The sequence below is a fragment of the Sinocyclocheilus grahami genome, unplaced genomic scaffold (genome assembly GCF_001515645.1).
Source record: "Sinocyclocheilus grahami isolate Dianchi unplaced genomic scaffold, SAMN03320097.WGS_v1.1 scaffold939.1, whole genome shotgun sequence".
Taxonomy (NCBI): Eukaryota; Metazoa; Chordata; class Actinopteri; order Cypriniformes; family Cyprinidae; genus Sinocyclocheilus; species Sinocyclocheilus grahami.
The window spans coordinates 373,026-388,638 of record NW_015506118.1 but is presented as its reverse complement, the minus strand read 5'-3'; the positions used below and the strand labels follow the sequence as shown (position 1 = coordinate 388,638).

At 35.1% G+C, this 15,613-nt stretch overlaps 1 protein-coding gene across 3 annotated transcripts in view; it reads left to right on the top strand.

The window, feature by feature from the left end:
• The window catches only part of LOC107564475 (transcription factor 4-like), a 178,401-nt gene that overhangs the window by 658 nt on the left and 162,130 nt on the right, over positions 1-15,613 (top strand). The window contains exons 1-4 of one of the 3 annotated variants that reach the window (XM_016249569.1): positions 1,082-1,431; positions 1,540-1,656; positions 1,878-1,916; positions 3,085-3,157. In XM_016249569.1, the coding sequence (XP_016105055.1) occupies positions 1,561-1,656; positions 1,878-1,916; positions 3,085-3,157 (208 nt within the window). In that variant the 5' untranslated portion in view covers positions 1,082-1,431; positions 1,540-1,560. Of the gene's footprint in view, positions 1-1,081; positions 1,432-1,539; positions 1,657-1,877; positions 1,917-2,817; positions 2,925-3,084; positions 3,158-15,613 lie in introns of those variants that run through there. The other 2 variants (XM_016249568.1, XM_016249570.1) reach the window with 2 other exon arrangements.

Here is a 15,613-nt window from a genome sequence, read left to right as displayed (position 1 = left end):
TTTTTGCAAGTGGGCTTTCCCCATTCTTGGGGGGGGGGGGGAGAGAAAAACCTCCATTCGTCTCCACTTATGCAAAACAATCTGTTGCAGCACTACAGGTGTTTAGGAAAGTGCTGCAGTGCTTTGTGTTGGCATGAAGCGTTTGAGGAGAAAAGAGCAGCCGAGGCCTCCTTGTTCCCTAACAGCTAAAATCATGTTAGAAGAGCATTTTTACCTGCATATTACTAGTTATGTGCATGTGCATGAGGGCTGAATCTTAACATTTAGCCTAAGGGTCAAATTAATTAATTTAGTTTTCATTTTTTAATGCATTTTGTTTCTTTTTCAGAATTGTATTCACTTTAATTTGACTTTATTTTTACAATTTATTTTTTAAAGGCCAAATATGATTAAAAACGTTTTTTTCTCTATTCAATAATAATAATAATATTTTTTACTCTCCTTTTTCTTTTTTTTCTGCTTTATTAAATTATTTATTTTCTTTTTTTTAATGTAAACACCCGGAAAGGTGAAAAGTGTTTTTTCTCTATTCAGTTCACTTTTTAATTTTTCCCCTTCATTTATTTGTTTCTTTAATTCTTTCTTTATTTTTCTTTTAAACTTCATGATTAAAAATGTTTTTCTCTATTAATATATATATATATTTTTATCATTTTATTTTCCTTTCCCCTTAATTTCTTTTTTTTATGTAAAGCTCAAAAATGTTTTTCTCTATTCAAAGAAAACATTTTTCCCCTTTTAATCCCACTTTCATTTATTTTTTTTCTTTTATTTTTTTCTCGAAAGGTGATAAAAGTGATTAAAAACGTTTTCCTCTATTAAAATATATATCTTTTTTTTGTCTTTTCATTTTCTTTTTCCCTTGATTTATTTTTTCCCTCAATTTTATGTAAAGATCAAAAGTGATTTAAAAGTTTTTTCTCTATTCAGAAAAAAAAATGAAGTGACCCAAAGTTGACTCTAAGCTTATTTCAGCTGTCATTAGTTCTCCACGTTGCGCGCACAAATATGAAACAATGACTAAAACTCGTATATCTCGAACCAAGCGTTTACTCGAAGGTCGTGGCAGTCATAAAGTTGTGCTTTTCCTCGCGCGCCGTGTCTGTTCGGAGCGCTCCTGCAGTAGATGGCTGTAAGCGCACACTGATCCGGAGGAACGCTACTTCACCGTTCTGTCAATAAAACAGTCCAGGAGCCGAGAGAAACGCATCACAGGCTGATCTGCGTGTTTATTTCATCCACATTCTCCCTCCGTTAGCGAGCGCGTGTCTCGATTGGGATTGTTGAAGCCAGAGGGACACTTGGAGAGACTTTGTTCGCGATCGCGCCACTGGACACCTGCGCGTCCGCTTCACCTTGTGCCAAAATGTTGCTCTGAACCAGTGTCTTTTTCACGCAGAGTGGATTTTTTGGGACTCGATCGTTCCGTGGGTCCGTGTGTGTGTGTGTGTGTGTGTGCGCGCGTGTGTGTTTCTGAAGATCAGACACGCTCCTCCTGATCGGGTGTTTTCTCATTGCGATCTGTTTCCATGTTTTTAGGTTTATGTGATATTTCTAAAAATGCATCATCACCATCATCATCACCATCATCATCATCAGAGAATGGCCGCGTTAGGGACGGATAAAGAACTGAGCGATTTGCTGGATTTCAGCGCGGTAAGTCACTTCGCGTCTCTGCGCGCCGGAGGTCAATGATCACACTTTGTTTCGTTTGGTCACATTTCATTGTGTTTCTGTGCGCGCAAATGGTTCAGCAGAAGTCTTGTAAGATGACTTTTGCGCCGCGTAAATTGCATTTGAAATCTGAAAGAAAGTTGCAAAAGCTTGTGTGGATTTGATAGATGTGATGCTGCATTAGTAATTCTGTTGTCTTATAGATGCGAAACAGCGATTTGAAAATGTTCCCCACATCAATGGTAGTATATCCCACTTTATTCAGTCTTTTCTTGTGTTTTTTCCCTTTGCTTTAATAGATTCATATGTTGTGTTGAACCATACAAAATGCTTCTAATGGAATTTCTCGTCATTATAATTTGGAGTCACTCCTAATGCAATTCTATTCTCCTGGAATTCCGACGAACTCTAGATTGATCCCATTAGTGTTCCTTCCAATTTCTTATAGGAATTCCATCAGAATGATTTTTGACAATTCGAGTAGATTCTAGTGGTTCATATGGTTCAGTAAGTCAATGATCACACTTTGTTTCGTTGTCTCACATTTCACTGTGTTTCTGCGCGCTAATGATTCAGTAGAAGTCTTTTAAGATGACTTTTGTGCGCCGCGTAAATTGCATTTGAAATCTGAAAGAAAGTTGCAAAAGCTTGTGTGGATTTGATAGATGTGATGCTGCATTAGTAATTCTGTTGTCTTATAGATGCGAAACAGCGATTTGAAAATGTTCCCCACATCAATGGTAGTATATCCCACTTTATTCAGTCTTTTCTTGTGTTTTTTCCCTTTGCTTTAATAGATTCATATGTTGTGTTGAACCATACAAAATGCTTCTAATGGAATTTCTCGTCATTATAATTTGGAGTCACTCCTAATGCAATTCTATTCTCCTGGAATTCCGACGAATTCTAGATTGATCCCATTAGTGTTCCTTCCAATTTCTTATAGGAATTCCATCAGAATGATTTTTGACAATTCGAGTAGATTCTAGTGGTTCATCTGGTTCAGTAAAAAAAACAAAAAGTGCTAAATGTGCATCCTGTGAGAAATGCTTTTGGGAAGTTTTCACTCAGGAAATGTGTTTTTATGAAGCCACAGATCCAAAAATATTCCAGCTGTCTGTGTGCAGCGACTCTATTCATACAGACAGAGGCTGAAGTGACAGTCGGGCTAGTTTCTGCACTCAGGACACTTGATTATGTGCAATTTGGCTAGGTTTTGACATTGCAGTCGGATCATATTTGAGTTTAACGTAGGTTAATCAAATTAAATTGCATGCATTTATGATCTAAAGCAATGCATTATGCCGTGATTAGCATGTTTGAAATGCTTTTAACCAGTGTGTGTTTTATAGTCTTAGATTCAGGGTGGGTTATGAAAGTTTTTAATGTGTTGTCATGATTGTTTTGTAGATGTTTTCCCCTCCTGTCAGCAGCGGGAAGAACGGACCGACGTCTCTGGGAAGCGGACATTTCTCTGGCTCAAGTATGTCGAATGCATCCCAACCTTGTGTTTTTGCCGGGTCGTTTTGTGTAACGGTCCACTGAGTAATTATAAGCTTGGTTTAAATATGCAATGCATGTGTGTGTGTGTGTGGAGAAAACGCGACCTGCAAACTTCAGGTGTGTGTGTGACATGCACAGTTCACAGGCTGTGAGAATTTTGCGTTGTGATGCGAGTTTGATTGTTGTGGCAGATGTTTGGGTTTGAGATGCCGCACGACGGCGTTGGGCTTGTTTTCTGCACAAACACGCTCATGCATAATTTGTGCAATATGGATGCCGCACCTGCAGGCTTCCTTAGATTTGTATTGTTAAAGTGTGCGTTTTATAAAACGTGACATTTTATTACACCTTGGGTTGCACGTGAGAGCTGATTTTAATTCCTCCTCTGATGAATGTTTCCTGCGGCGGCAGCAAATAAATAATTGCAGCCACAAAGAAAAAAGAAATGACCTTGACCCTGGAGGTGCGTTCAGGAAGTAATGTGCGCCGTGCATGCTTTTTCCAGCATGCATTTGTTTTCAAATGCATTGCAGTCGTGATCCGAATGCACAGATGGAGGGCAGAGACGGCGTTCACTAGACGCGGCCTTCGTGTTTTCAATGCCTGCTATTGTTTTCTTCAGACTTGAGTGTTGTTTAGGGTTCGATCATTTGCATGTCGCCCCCCCTTCCTTTGCCCCTCGGTTCCTGCGCCTTCGCCTGAATTGTGTTGCAGTTTTGCGCTGTTGGAAAGTCGGGCAGGAGGATGGAGGGGGGTCTGCAAACTACAGCTTGTCTGTTGCCATGCAACTTGGCTTGGAATTGCTGGGAAAAGTGTGAATCGTTGAGAAAAGAGAGGGGAAAGAGACGGCATATTAAATAAATAACAGGAACGTGTGGGCACGCTGCTAAATTTGCGTAGTATTTATCCGTTTTGAGCCCGTATCGTGGCCCGTCTCCCGTGCCAGTCTCTGAGATTTCGGCTAACGGCGGATAGGCCCGGCGTACATTTGTTCTGCTAACAGCCGTAGCTTAATAAGCCACGTTGAAAAGTGGGGTTATTTTAATAACGCGCTTGTACGCGGGCCGAAAAAAGTGCTGGGCGCAAAGCCTGCTGCTATTTGCATCGCTCTGTTTTGGTTATGCTTGTCAATCAAACGCCGGCGATTGCATTAAGCACAGGGATGAAGACAGAGAAGAAGATTTCTCCTCCCACAATCCAGCACCTCTCAGAGCATCTTTGTCTTTCTCTTAGCGAGCAGAACGACGGCAGAAAAGGAGCCGAGGCGGCGAGGGGGAGAGATGCAGAGGAATATCAAACCCTTTAATTGTGCCTGAGATTAGGAATTAATGAGCGTTTTAGCTTGTAATAGCAATATTATTGCTACAATTTGCTATCTAATGCTAATAATGAGCTGGCTTATAATAGTCAGACTTGCTGGGGTTATTTCTGCTTGTCTTTTTTGGTTGTGTGAGAAAGTTGCCTAAAAATGTCCTTCTAGCAACTATGAAATCACTTTTTATGAAATCACTTTTTAACTACACTTTTCTGGTTAAAATGACAAAACCTACAATGCAGAAGTGGTCTATATGTCTCCTGAAGTCATACGACATTAATCTCATTAAAATCAGTGATCTCTGTATGCTTTCGAATGGAAGAGATGATTTTTAATGAATTGTGACTTAAATTTGGATCTCTGCGTCATATGACTTCAGAAGATGGGTGTGTGTTTAAATACACACACATATGTTATACTATCTATATAAAATTTTAGTGTTGTCAAACGATTGATCGCATCCAAAATAAAAGTTTTAGTTTATTTAATGTGTGTGTGTGTGCGCGTGTATTTATTATGTATACTTAAGAGAAATGTTGTTTATATATTAATTGTATATTTATATAAAAAATTAATTATATGAATTTAAATATATACATGTAAATATTTTCAAAATATATACTGTATGTATGTGTGTGTATTAATATATACATATTAAATATACACAACACATTATGTAAACAAAAACGTTTATTTTGGATGCGATTAATCATGATTAATCATTTAACAGCACTAAAAATGATTAATTACTGTATGTATAACGCTATATATTTGTAACGCTCATATTCATATAATGAGACTTAATATAAATATTGATATACATTTTATAAATAAATATAAATATTTAAATGCACAAATATCTTTTTATTTATTTAAAATTGTTATTATTATAAATATGTAAATGCATTTATTTAGTAAACAAAAACGTTTATTTTGGATGCGATTAATCATGATTAATCATTTAACAGCACTAAAAATGATTAATTACTGTATGTATAACGCTATATATTTGTAACGCTCATATTCATATAATGAGACTTAATATAAATATTGATATACATTTTATAAATAAATATAAATATTTAAATGCACAAATATCTTTTTATTTATTTAAAATTGTTATTATTATAAATATGTAAATGCATTTATTTATTTACTGTTTTTACAAAGTTTTCTGAGGCGTTGACAATATATATATTTTTTTGGTGGTTCAGGATAAAAGTCACTACAGCAGTGTTTTTTAATTTTTTATTTTTTAATGAATTACGTATTCTTAGTTTCTTTGCTTGTAGGAAACTTAAAATGCCTTGTGCTGAATTTGAGCTGTTCATCAGTGTTTCTGTCTGATAATCAGTAAATGCATTTTAACAGTGTGCCAGTAATCAGTCTGAATCTTCACGCAATCAGATCCTCTAAACTTTGAATGAACATGAAAATATGAAGCACTTTTGTCATTTAGGCCACTTGAGTTCACCATTTCCTCCAAACGCTGTAGCATCTATGCTAAGAATGCTTGTGCTTTATTATTAGCCGTCTAGAGACGTCACGCTGAGCTCGCGGAGAAAAGATGCCAGAATGCCAGCATTACGTCAGCGCTGTGGGGACAATCTCACTTCACTTTCATTGTCTCACTGAGGAGTTTAGTTCACTACAGCAGAAACGCTGCTGTCTTCACTATCTGTGCAGCATGTGAATGTGCCGTCTGAGTCCCTGGATGACCTTACAGATGTCAATAGAGAGAATAATGAATGCACAAGGTTTACTTTATGTAAGAAAACAGTTCATCCTTGATCAAGAGCATCTTCAGTTCCTGCTGCTTTTGTTCAGCTGCTCTGATTTTCTGGCCTCTGACTGTATTTTATACCATCTGTCCCAAAAAATGTTTTTTCGCTGAAAGTAAATTTAACCAGAGCTCAGGGCAAAAATTACACCACAAATGCCCCAGATATTGAAAAAAAAGCCCCCATAGGGAGTTTGATATTTCATAATATCCTAGATTATACACTACTGGTCAAATGTTTTTGAAAGAGTCTCTTCTGCTCACCAAGGCTGCATTTATTTGATCAAAAATACAGGAAAAACAGTAAAATTGTGAAATATTTTTACAATTTAAAAGAATTGTTATCTATGTGAATATCTGTTAAACTGTAATGTATGTCTGTGATGCGCAGCTGTATTTTCAGCATCATTACTCCAGTCTTCAGTGTCACATTATCTTCAGAAATCAGTATAATATGCTGATTTGCTGCTCGAGAAACATTTCTGATTATTATCAATGTTGAAAACAGTTGTGCTGTCCAATATTTTTGTGGAAACCATGATATATTCAAAAGTTTGTGGTAAGTGAGATTTAAAATATAGAAAGAAATTAGTACTTTTATTCAGCAAGGATGCATTAAATTATTCAAAAGTGACCGTAAAGACATTTATATAACTGCTAATAAATGCTGTTCTTTTGAACTTTTTATTCATCAAAGAATCTTGTAGACCTTACAGATGTCAATAGAGAGAATAATGAATGCACAAGGTTTACTTTATGTAAGAAAACAGTTCATCCTTGATCAAGAGGATCTTCAGTTCCTGCTGCTTTTGTTCAGCTGCTCTGATTTTCTGGCCTCTGACTGTATTTTATACCATCTGTCCCAAAAAAAATTTTTTCGCTGAAAGTAAATTTAACCAGGGCTCAGGGCAAAAATTACACCACAAATGCCCCAGATATTGAAAAAAAGCCCCCATAGGGAGTTTGATATTTCATAATATCCTAGATTATACACTACTGGTCAAATGTTTTTGAAAGAGTCTCTTCTGCTCACCAAGGCTGCATTTATTTGATCAAAAATACAGGAAAAACAGTAAAATTGTGAAATATTTTTACAATTTAAAAGAATTGTTATCTATGTGAATATCTGTTAAACTGTAATGTATGTCTGTGATGCGCAGCTGTATTTTCAGCATCATTACTCCAGTCTTCAGTGTCACATTATCTTCAGAAATCAGTATAATATGCTGATTTGCTGCTCGAGAAACATTTCTGATTATTATCAATGTTGAAAACAGTTGTGCTGCCCAATATTTTTGTGGAAACCGTGATATATTCAAAAGTTTGTGGTAAGTGAGATTTAAAATATAGAAAGAAATTAGTACTTTTATTCAGCAAGGATGCATTAAATTATTCAAAAGTGACCGTAAAGACATTTATATAACTGCTAATAAAGTATTATTAACATCCTTAATTTAGATTTTTTTTTTTTAATTTATGACTTTGTTTATTATTTAACATCCTCAAACAAGGTATTATACTATTTGTTATTTATTGTATGTATTATTTACTAGTTTTTTCCTTATCCGACTAGCAATTTTGTCCCCTTGTTTTAAGCATAAATCTAGCATACATCTCTGAATACATTATTTTATTCAACTCAAATAAATCTTGTTTTAAGGATAGTTTTAATGTACTGATTAGGGAAAATTACTGATTTAGGAAAATAATTTTTTTGCCATGATTTCAATTCATTTCAATCTATTTTTGCAATGTTGTTTGATATTTCAGTTTCCCAGAATAACCCTGATAATGTCTGCATAAGTAAAAAAAAAACAAGGACAGGAAAATATAAGCAGAATTAAAGCAGATGAATATGGATGTTGATGCCAAGCGGATGATAAACAGGTTGATTTTGAAGGCCGAGTGAGCAGCGCTCGTGTTGTTTTGGACAGACGCTGATGTCTGTAAGGAAGTGCAGGCAGAGCTACTTCCTGTGTTTGTGCGCTGGTCTCCTGAGTGCAAAGGAGGCTGCTTTTCACCTTCTGCTCGCTCTGCTTTATCTAAGGGCTTTTCCATTAGAGTCTTGTTTAGTTCAGGTAGTCGGGTCCAGTCTGATCTAATCTGGTGCGTGATGGGTAATATAGTCCGCTTTCCATCTGTCGGGTTCGGTTAAGGCGGGCCGGCGATCCGCTTCAATCCGTTCACTTCCATTCAGATCCATATAATTGAATGTTATTGTTTTATTTGCATTGCACAAAGACGCTCAGCCTGAACTGGACTGTGTCATTTCTGATCCAGTCCCGTCCGGAGTCGTAATGAATGACTTCAAATACGGCCTGGGAAAGTGTACCGACTAAAGACGACGCCACAGTGATTCAGCACCCTCATGAAACAACAAAAGTGCCAAAGTGCATTGTGGGTAATGACGACTGATGGGAAACACCCATCACACCTCTCGTTCACAGTAACCTTTGGAAAATCGCCCTGCACTTTTCAAACAGGTTCCTAAGCGTTCCAAACGCATCGAGAGTCAAGAAAAATCACTAATCAGATCTCTTTAATGTTCCTCCTAGACTGCACTGAAAACAAATTGAGACTTCTACTGCAATCTCAGATGTTTGTCCTGAGAAAAAAGACTTCGGTAATCTCACTTGCACTCCTAAAAATGAAGGTTCTTTATTGGCATCGGTGGTTCCATGAAGAACCTTGAACATCCATGGAACCTGTCAAATGCAGAAGAAGTTCTTTATAGTGGAAAAAGGTTCTTTAGATTTCTTAAAATGTTCTTCAAAATGGTTCATTTAAGAACTGTTCACTGAAAGGTTCTTTGGGGAACCAAAAATGGTTCTTCAATGGCATCACTGCAAAAACACCCTGTTTGGAGCTTAATCGTAACGTTTAATCGCGGTCGCAAAGTTTAATCGCAACATATAATCATTGCAGTTAATAGTGTTCACCGTCTGATTGATTAGGTGTAATTTGTAACTAACTGCATGATTCTTACCGTACATTTCTGCCACCACTAATAACCTACTCCTAAATGTAATGTAGAAACGTAATATTTTCTGTATCGTGAAAAGCACTATACAAATAAACTTGAATTGAATGTGTGTCGCCTGTAGAGTTTCAGAAGAGACCTCAACAGTGTCTCAAACTGAGATCTCAATATGAACTCAAACATTTCTCATCAAATGATCTGATCTTTTTATAAGGCATTCACTAATCTGTGTCTGTTTTTACTTTCCTACTTTGAGAGAAACATCTGAGACTTATTTATGCTTAATGTGTTTCTCAATTATGTCTCATACGTTATAAAAGAGCAACTTCTGAGCAATACAATTTTATTCAATTAACTATTTCCAATAATGAAGCCTCATGAGTTTCAGTACAGGTTTTTGTAGTAGAAATATCTGAGACAAAGTTAAATACTTAATGTGATTCTCAATTTTGTCTCATTGAACGCTCGAAAGCTTTGAAAGAGCAACTTCTGAGCATTAAAATTGTATTGAATTATCTCTTTTCCTTTATGAAGATTCATGATTGTCAGTGCAGTGCAAACATCTGAGACATAGTTAAATATTTAAAGTGACTCGTTCTCAATTATGTCTCATTTAAGTCTCCTAAATTATAACAGCAATTTCTCAGAAATAGAATTTCATTCAGTTAATTATTTTCCTTAATGAAGCTTCATCATTTTCAATTTAGTAAAAAGCGAAATACTAATGTTGTTCTCAATTATGTCTCATTTAAGTCTCGTAAGTTATAAAAGAGCAATTTTTGAGCAATTACATGATCAATTATGTCTAATTTAAGTTATTTCAGAGAGCAACTTCTGAGCAATGCAGTTTTATTATATTAACTCTTTATCTTAATGAATCTTCGTGATTTTCAGTTCAGGTTATTAGGAGAAACATCTGAGACGAAGTGAAATACTTTTTGAGTCTCAATTATGTCTCATGTAAGTCTCATAAGTTTTGAAAGAGCAACTTCTGCCCAATAAAAATGTTCCATTCCTATTTCCATTAATAAATCTTCATGATTGTCAGTGTTGAATTTTTAGGAGAAACATCTGAGAAAAAGGTAAATAATTAATGTGATTCTCATTTAGGTCTCATAAGTTATGGAACTTCTGAGCAATAAAATATTATTGAGTTGATTTTCAGTTCACATTTTTAGGAGAAACATTTGAGACAAAGTAATTAACATGATTCTCAATTAGGTCTCATTTACGGCTCAGAAGTTATAAAAGAGCAATTCAATTCTCAATTACGTCTCATTTAAGTCCCATAAAAGAGTAACTTTTGGGCAATACAATTTTATTTGGTTAACTCTTTGCTTTAAAGAAGCTTCATGATTTTCAGTTCAGGTTTTGAGGAGAAACATTTGAGACAAAGTACTTAATGTGATTCTCAATTATGTCTCATTTAACCAACTTCGGTCTTTTCCAACTTTTCCTGAACTCTATTATTTCTCAGAAGCGCTGAAGGATTAACCAGTAACATGTCCTGTGTGTTAATGAGGGGTCTTGTCCTTAACGAATCGCGAGGGGTGGGAACAGCACACCTTGTTTTGTCGTCGCACCTGCTCATAGAAGTGAAGGTGAAGAGACTCAAAAAAGAGTAATTATCCGTCTGAAATAAAGGCAGAGGAACAGCAGCACTGTGTGTAATTAACACGGCAGGTGAGGAGCATGCTGAAACAGAGAACTTTTAATTAAAACGGCTGACTTGTTTGGATATAGTCAAGTGTGCTGCTGGAAGATGTGCCACTGTAATGTTTGCCATAATTGAGCAGTGACAGAGGCTAATGCTGTGTGTGTGTGTGTGTGTGTGTGTGATGTTATCTGTGTCAGAGGTATGAGTGTGTGTTACTGGTTTCATTAATGTTGTATTTGTATACAGAGTTCAAAATGAATGCTCATTAAGTTGCTACTTTTATCATCAAAAGTTTATCTAGAGTGCTGTGTATCTGCTTTGTTTTGTTTTATTATTTTTTTATATCCAAAACGTCATGTCATGATATATATGTGTGTGTGTGTGTGTGTGCGTATATATATATATATATATATATATATATATATATATATAAATATAATTAGGTAACCAATAAAAATAACACTAAAAGTGTAGTATCAATAAATACTATAAATTTTAGAATAGTAATATAATGTTGTTATTATTTCATAAAACTGCCATTAAACAAATGTCAAGATTTTTTTTTCATTTATATTATTATATTATTAATATTATTATTGTATGTGCATATTAATAAAATAATATATTATTATTTCAACTAATGTGTCAAGATTTTATCATATTTTCATGTAATATTTGATCAATATATCAATAATTATTATTTTTCAATATTTTTTTGTATTTATATTATTTTTTGTGTTATTTTTATTATTTTAGTGTTATTTTTAATTCTGGGTGTTTTAAAAAAGAAAAAAAAACTAATAAAAAATATACATAAGCATGTAATCGTATGTCAATGATGCTAAAAGAACTCCAGTGTATGTTTCATCAGTAAGGTTGTGCTGTATTGTGAAGGGCCTGCTGGTATTACTCTGTGTATTTTAGCATGGATTGACCAATCCTCTGTTTTATAAGTGTTTTTCTTAATTGCTCTGTAGCCAGTTAAGTTGAAACTTTTCTATTAGGCAGAAGAAGCTTGATTTAGCAGTGAAATTCCTGCAGTTGTTCACATGTTGTCGTGCATGACTGGAATTTCAGGAAGTGTCAGGCTGAAGTGAAGTGTTTGAATTATCTGTGTGTGTGTGTGTTTGTGTGTGTGTAAGTTGAGAGGAAATCTCATCTTGGTTTTCCTAAAAGGCAGTTTGCCATCTGGCAGTGTGTGTGTGTGTGTGTGTGTGACGCCATTGACATTCCATTCCATCAGTGCTTTGGTTATGGCTGCTGTTTGCATGCATGCATGCATGCTTGTGTGTGTGTGTGTGTGTGTGTGAAGCCATTTGCAATCGTAGAAAGCCCTTGCGTGTTTTTTATGTGTTTGTTTATGTGTGTTTGACGTGTGTGTGTGTGTGTGTGTTTTTCTCACTTTCGCGATGTGGGCAGTACGTGCTACTGTTTTTCCAAGTGCTAATTTTTGCTGCAGTTGCTGGTTTAACGTCCGTCTCGTTACAACTTGAATCAATTACAGCCCTAATTATCCAATAAATATGTATTTAAGAAGCTGTTTACTTTGTGTGTGTGTGTCGTGACACGTAGAGCAGGAATCAAACCCGCTGGGGTTATGCGCTTTAAACATCGTACAGAAACCGCAGATATGAGACCGACTGCTGAGAAACGTTCAGAAACGCAAAGGTTACGCACAAATTATGGTGTTCTGAATTTGTTTTTCATTATATTTCTTGTACAAAAACATGTCAAGGTCATATTTCAAACCAATTTAAAAGGGAAAAAATATATGAAGTATATCATGAAGTAAATATAACAATATTAATACAATAAAGTATATTTTGTGTGGAAAAAAACTATATAAATAAAAAAATTTGACGTTAGTTTTATAACAGTTAAGCACATTTAATCCTCAAATTCTAATTACTGTCACACATTTTACTTTTGCATTATTTTGTGATACAGAATTTTTAAATATTAAATCATAATTAAAATCATCATAAAACACAACACAGCAAAAATTGAATTTATGTATAAATGCTTTGCTATTAAAGATATGTCGTTTCCCTATTTTCTTATGTTTTTGCATTATAATTATTATTATTGTGGCCAATTAACCTTTACCCACAATTTTTATTGCCATAATTCAAAAATAAATTCTCATTACCAAAATATGGTAAAACAATGACTATGATGATTATTAAATTGTCTATATTAAATTGTCTTTAATTGTTGTGTTAAATACAGCCTTGCTATTATGCACTTTATGCACTTAAATGCACTTCATGCACAAAAAAATTGCACTTAAATGCACTTTATGTACAAAAATTTACTTTATGCACTTAAATTAGATGCACTTTATGTACAAAATATGCACTTCTATTAAAAATATATACACAGTATATATATATATATATATATATATAGCCGTAATATTTAATAATATATATATATATATATATATATATATATATATATATATATATATATATATATATATATATATATATATATATAGCCGTAATAAAAAATCTAATGAGAAGCACAACTGTGAATAACACAAACTACAAAAAAGTAAAATGTCTGGATGCGTAATAGTTAAGAATATGGGGGGTAAATGTGTTTAATTGTCATACAATGTCATAATTTAAAATATGCTTTATTTTCCTCTAAGCAAAATAAGATTTAATATTAATGCCTTTTGATTTGGGGCTGAAATTTGACCTGCTCTTGACAGATTTTTTTTTTAATTCACCCTTGCCTTCTTGTTTAAAGAAACAGAGAGTGAAACAGACAGCAATGTAACCGGACACTGTGAGGAGTTTTTCCCACAGAAGTGCCCTCTCATGAAAGGCTTTTGTCTGGCCGCTGTGTTCAAACATACTCGTTTCTCTCTCTCTCTCACTCTCTCACTCACTCACTCACTCACTCACTCGTTCTTTTTTTCTCTGAAAGTTTTGCAGGTGTTCAGGGCGCAGCAATAAAACGAGGTCTGTTATTTAGTGCGTGCGGCGGGACGGTGGGCGGGGCTTCTTGGCCTCTTTCTCCTCCATCAGGGTCATTGGCTGAGGAGGAGCAGAGAGGAGGGGCTGATGGGTAATGGGAAAAGCAGAAAGACAGAGATCTGCTCAGTGTAAACACAGAGTGTTCTGTTATAGACACTGACAGACCAGACACACACACACACACACACACACACACACAGGATGAAGAGGTTTTTCAGATGACAGTGTAGTTTTGTGATTCTCGATACCAGAGTAAAAGCTAATATGCAGCAATTAAACACACTTCTTGATTTCAAAAGTTAAATATTAATATACATTTTAACAAATTACTGTTAAATGATAAAAAGTATTTCTGAATCAAGTAAACGCTGATAAAGTAATACAAAGCAAAGAAGCAAGATCCGTTTTTCTGTTTCTTGTAAATGTTGTTTAATTAATGTTAAATTTAACATTAACAGACAGCAGGAGCTACATTTACAGGGAAACACCTGGAAAAGCACAATTCTGACATTCTGACACTGTTTACGGTCATTTTCAAACATAGGCGTTTTGACCAACAAGTGCATTTGACCGTTCACGCGTGCAGCCGCATATCCTATGAGGCGCGAATGTTATTCACAGAGCGTGAACACAAAAGCGCATGTGAGCGTCTATCAGTCAGAAAGTACTGCAGAAAGATCATTGCATTATATACATTGTAACATTATCTTCAGTTGACATTATACATTTACATTTAGACATTTAGCAGACGTTTTTATCCAAAGCGACTTACAAATGAGGACAACTGAAGCAATCAAAATCAACAAGAGAGCAATGATATGCAAGTGCTATAACAAGTCTCAGTTAGCTTAATGCAGTACAAGTAGCAAGGCTTTTTTTTATTATATAATAAATCAAAAGAAAACAGATAGAATAGAAAAAGAATAGAGCAAGCTAGTGTTAGAGGTCTCTTTTGCTTTTGTATTTGTATAATAAATAAAAAGAAAACAAATAGACAGAATACAAAAAGATTAGATAAGCAAGTGTTAGGTTTTTTTTTTTTTTAAGAAAACAAGCAGTTAGTAAATGAATAGAGTGCAAGCCTAAAAGGGGCAAGTTTTTTAAAATAAAGAATAGAATTAGAATAGAGAGTGCTAGAGTTAGAGGGTCAAATTAAGACGGAAGAGATGTGTTTTTAGACGATTCTTGAAGAAGGCTAGGGACTCAGCTGCTCGGACTGAGCTGGGCAGGCCCTTCCACCAGGAGGGAACAGTTAATGTAAAAGTCAGTGAAAGTGATTTTGTGCTTCTTTGAGATGAACAATAATGCGTCGTTCACTTGCAGAACACAAGCTTCTAGAGGCATATAAGTCTGAGGTAATGAATTTAGGTAAAGGGGTGCGGAGCCAGTGGTGGTTTTGTAGGCAAACATTAAGGCCTTGAATTTTATGCGAGCAGCTATTGGTAGACAGTGCAAATTGATAAACAGAGGTGTGACATGTATTCTTTTAGGCTCGTTAAAAATTAATCTTGCTGCAACGTTCTGGATTAATTGTAAAGGTTTAATAGATCTGGCTGAAAGACCTTCCAAGAGAGCATTGCAATAGTCCAGCCTGGACAGAACAAGAGCTTGAGCAAAGAGTTGTGAAGCATGTTCCGAAAGAAAGGGCCTGATCTTCTTGATGTTGAATATAGCAAATCTGCAGGACCGGACAGTTTTAGCAATGTGGTCTGAGAAA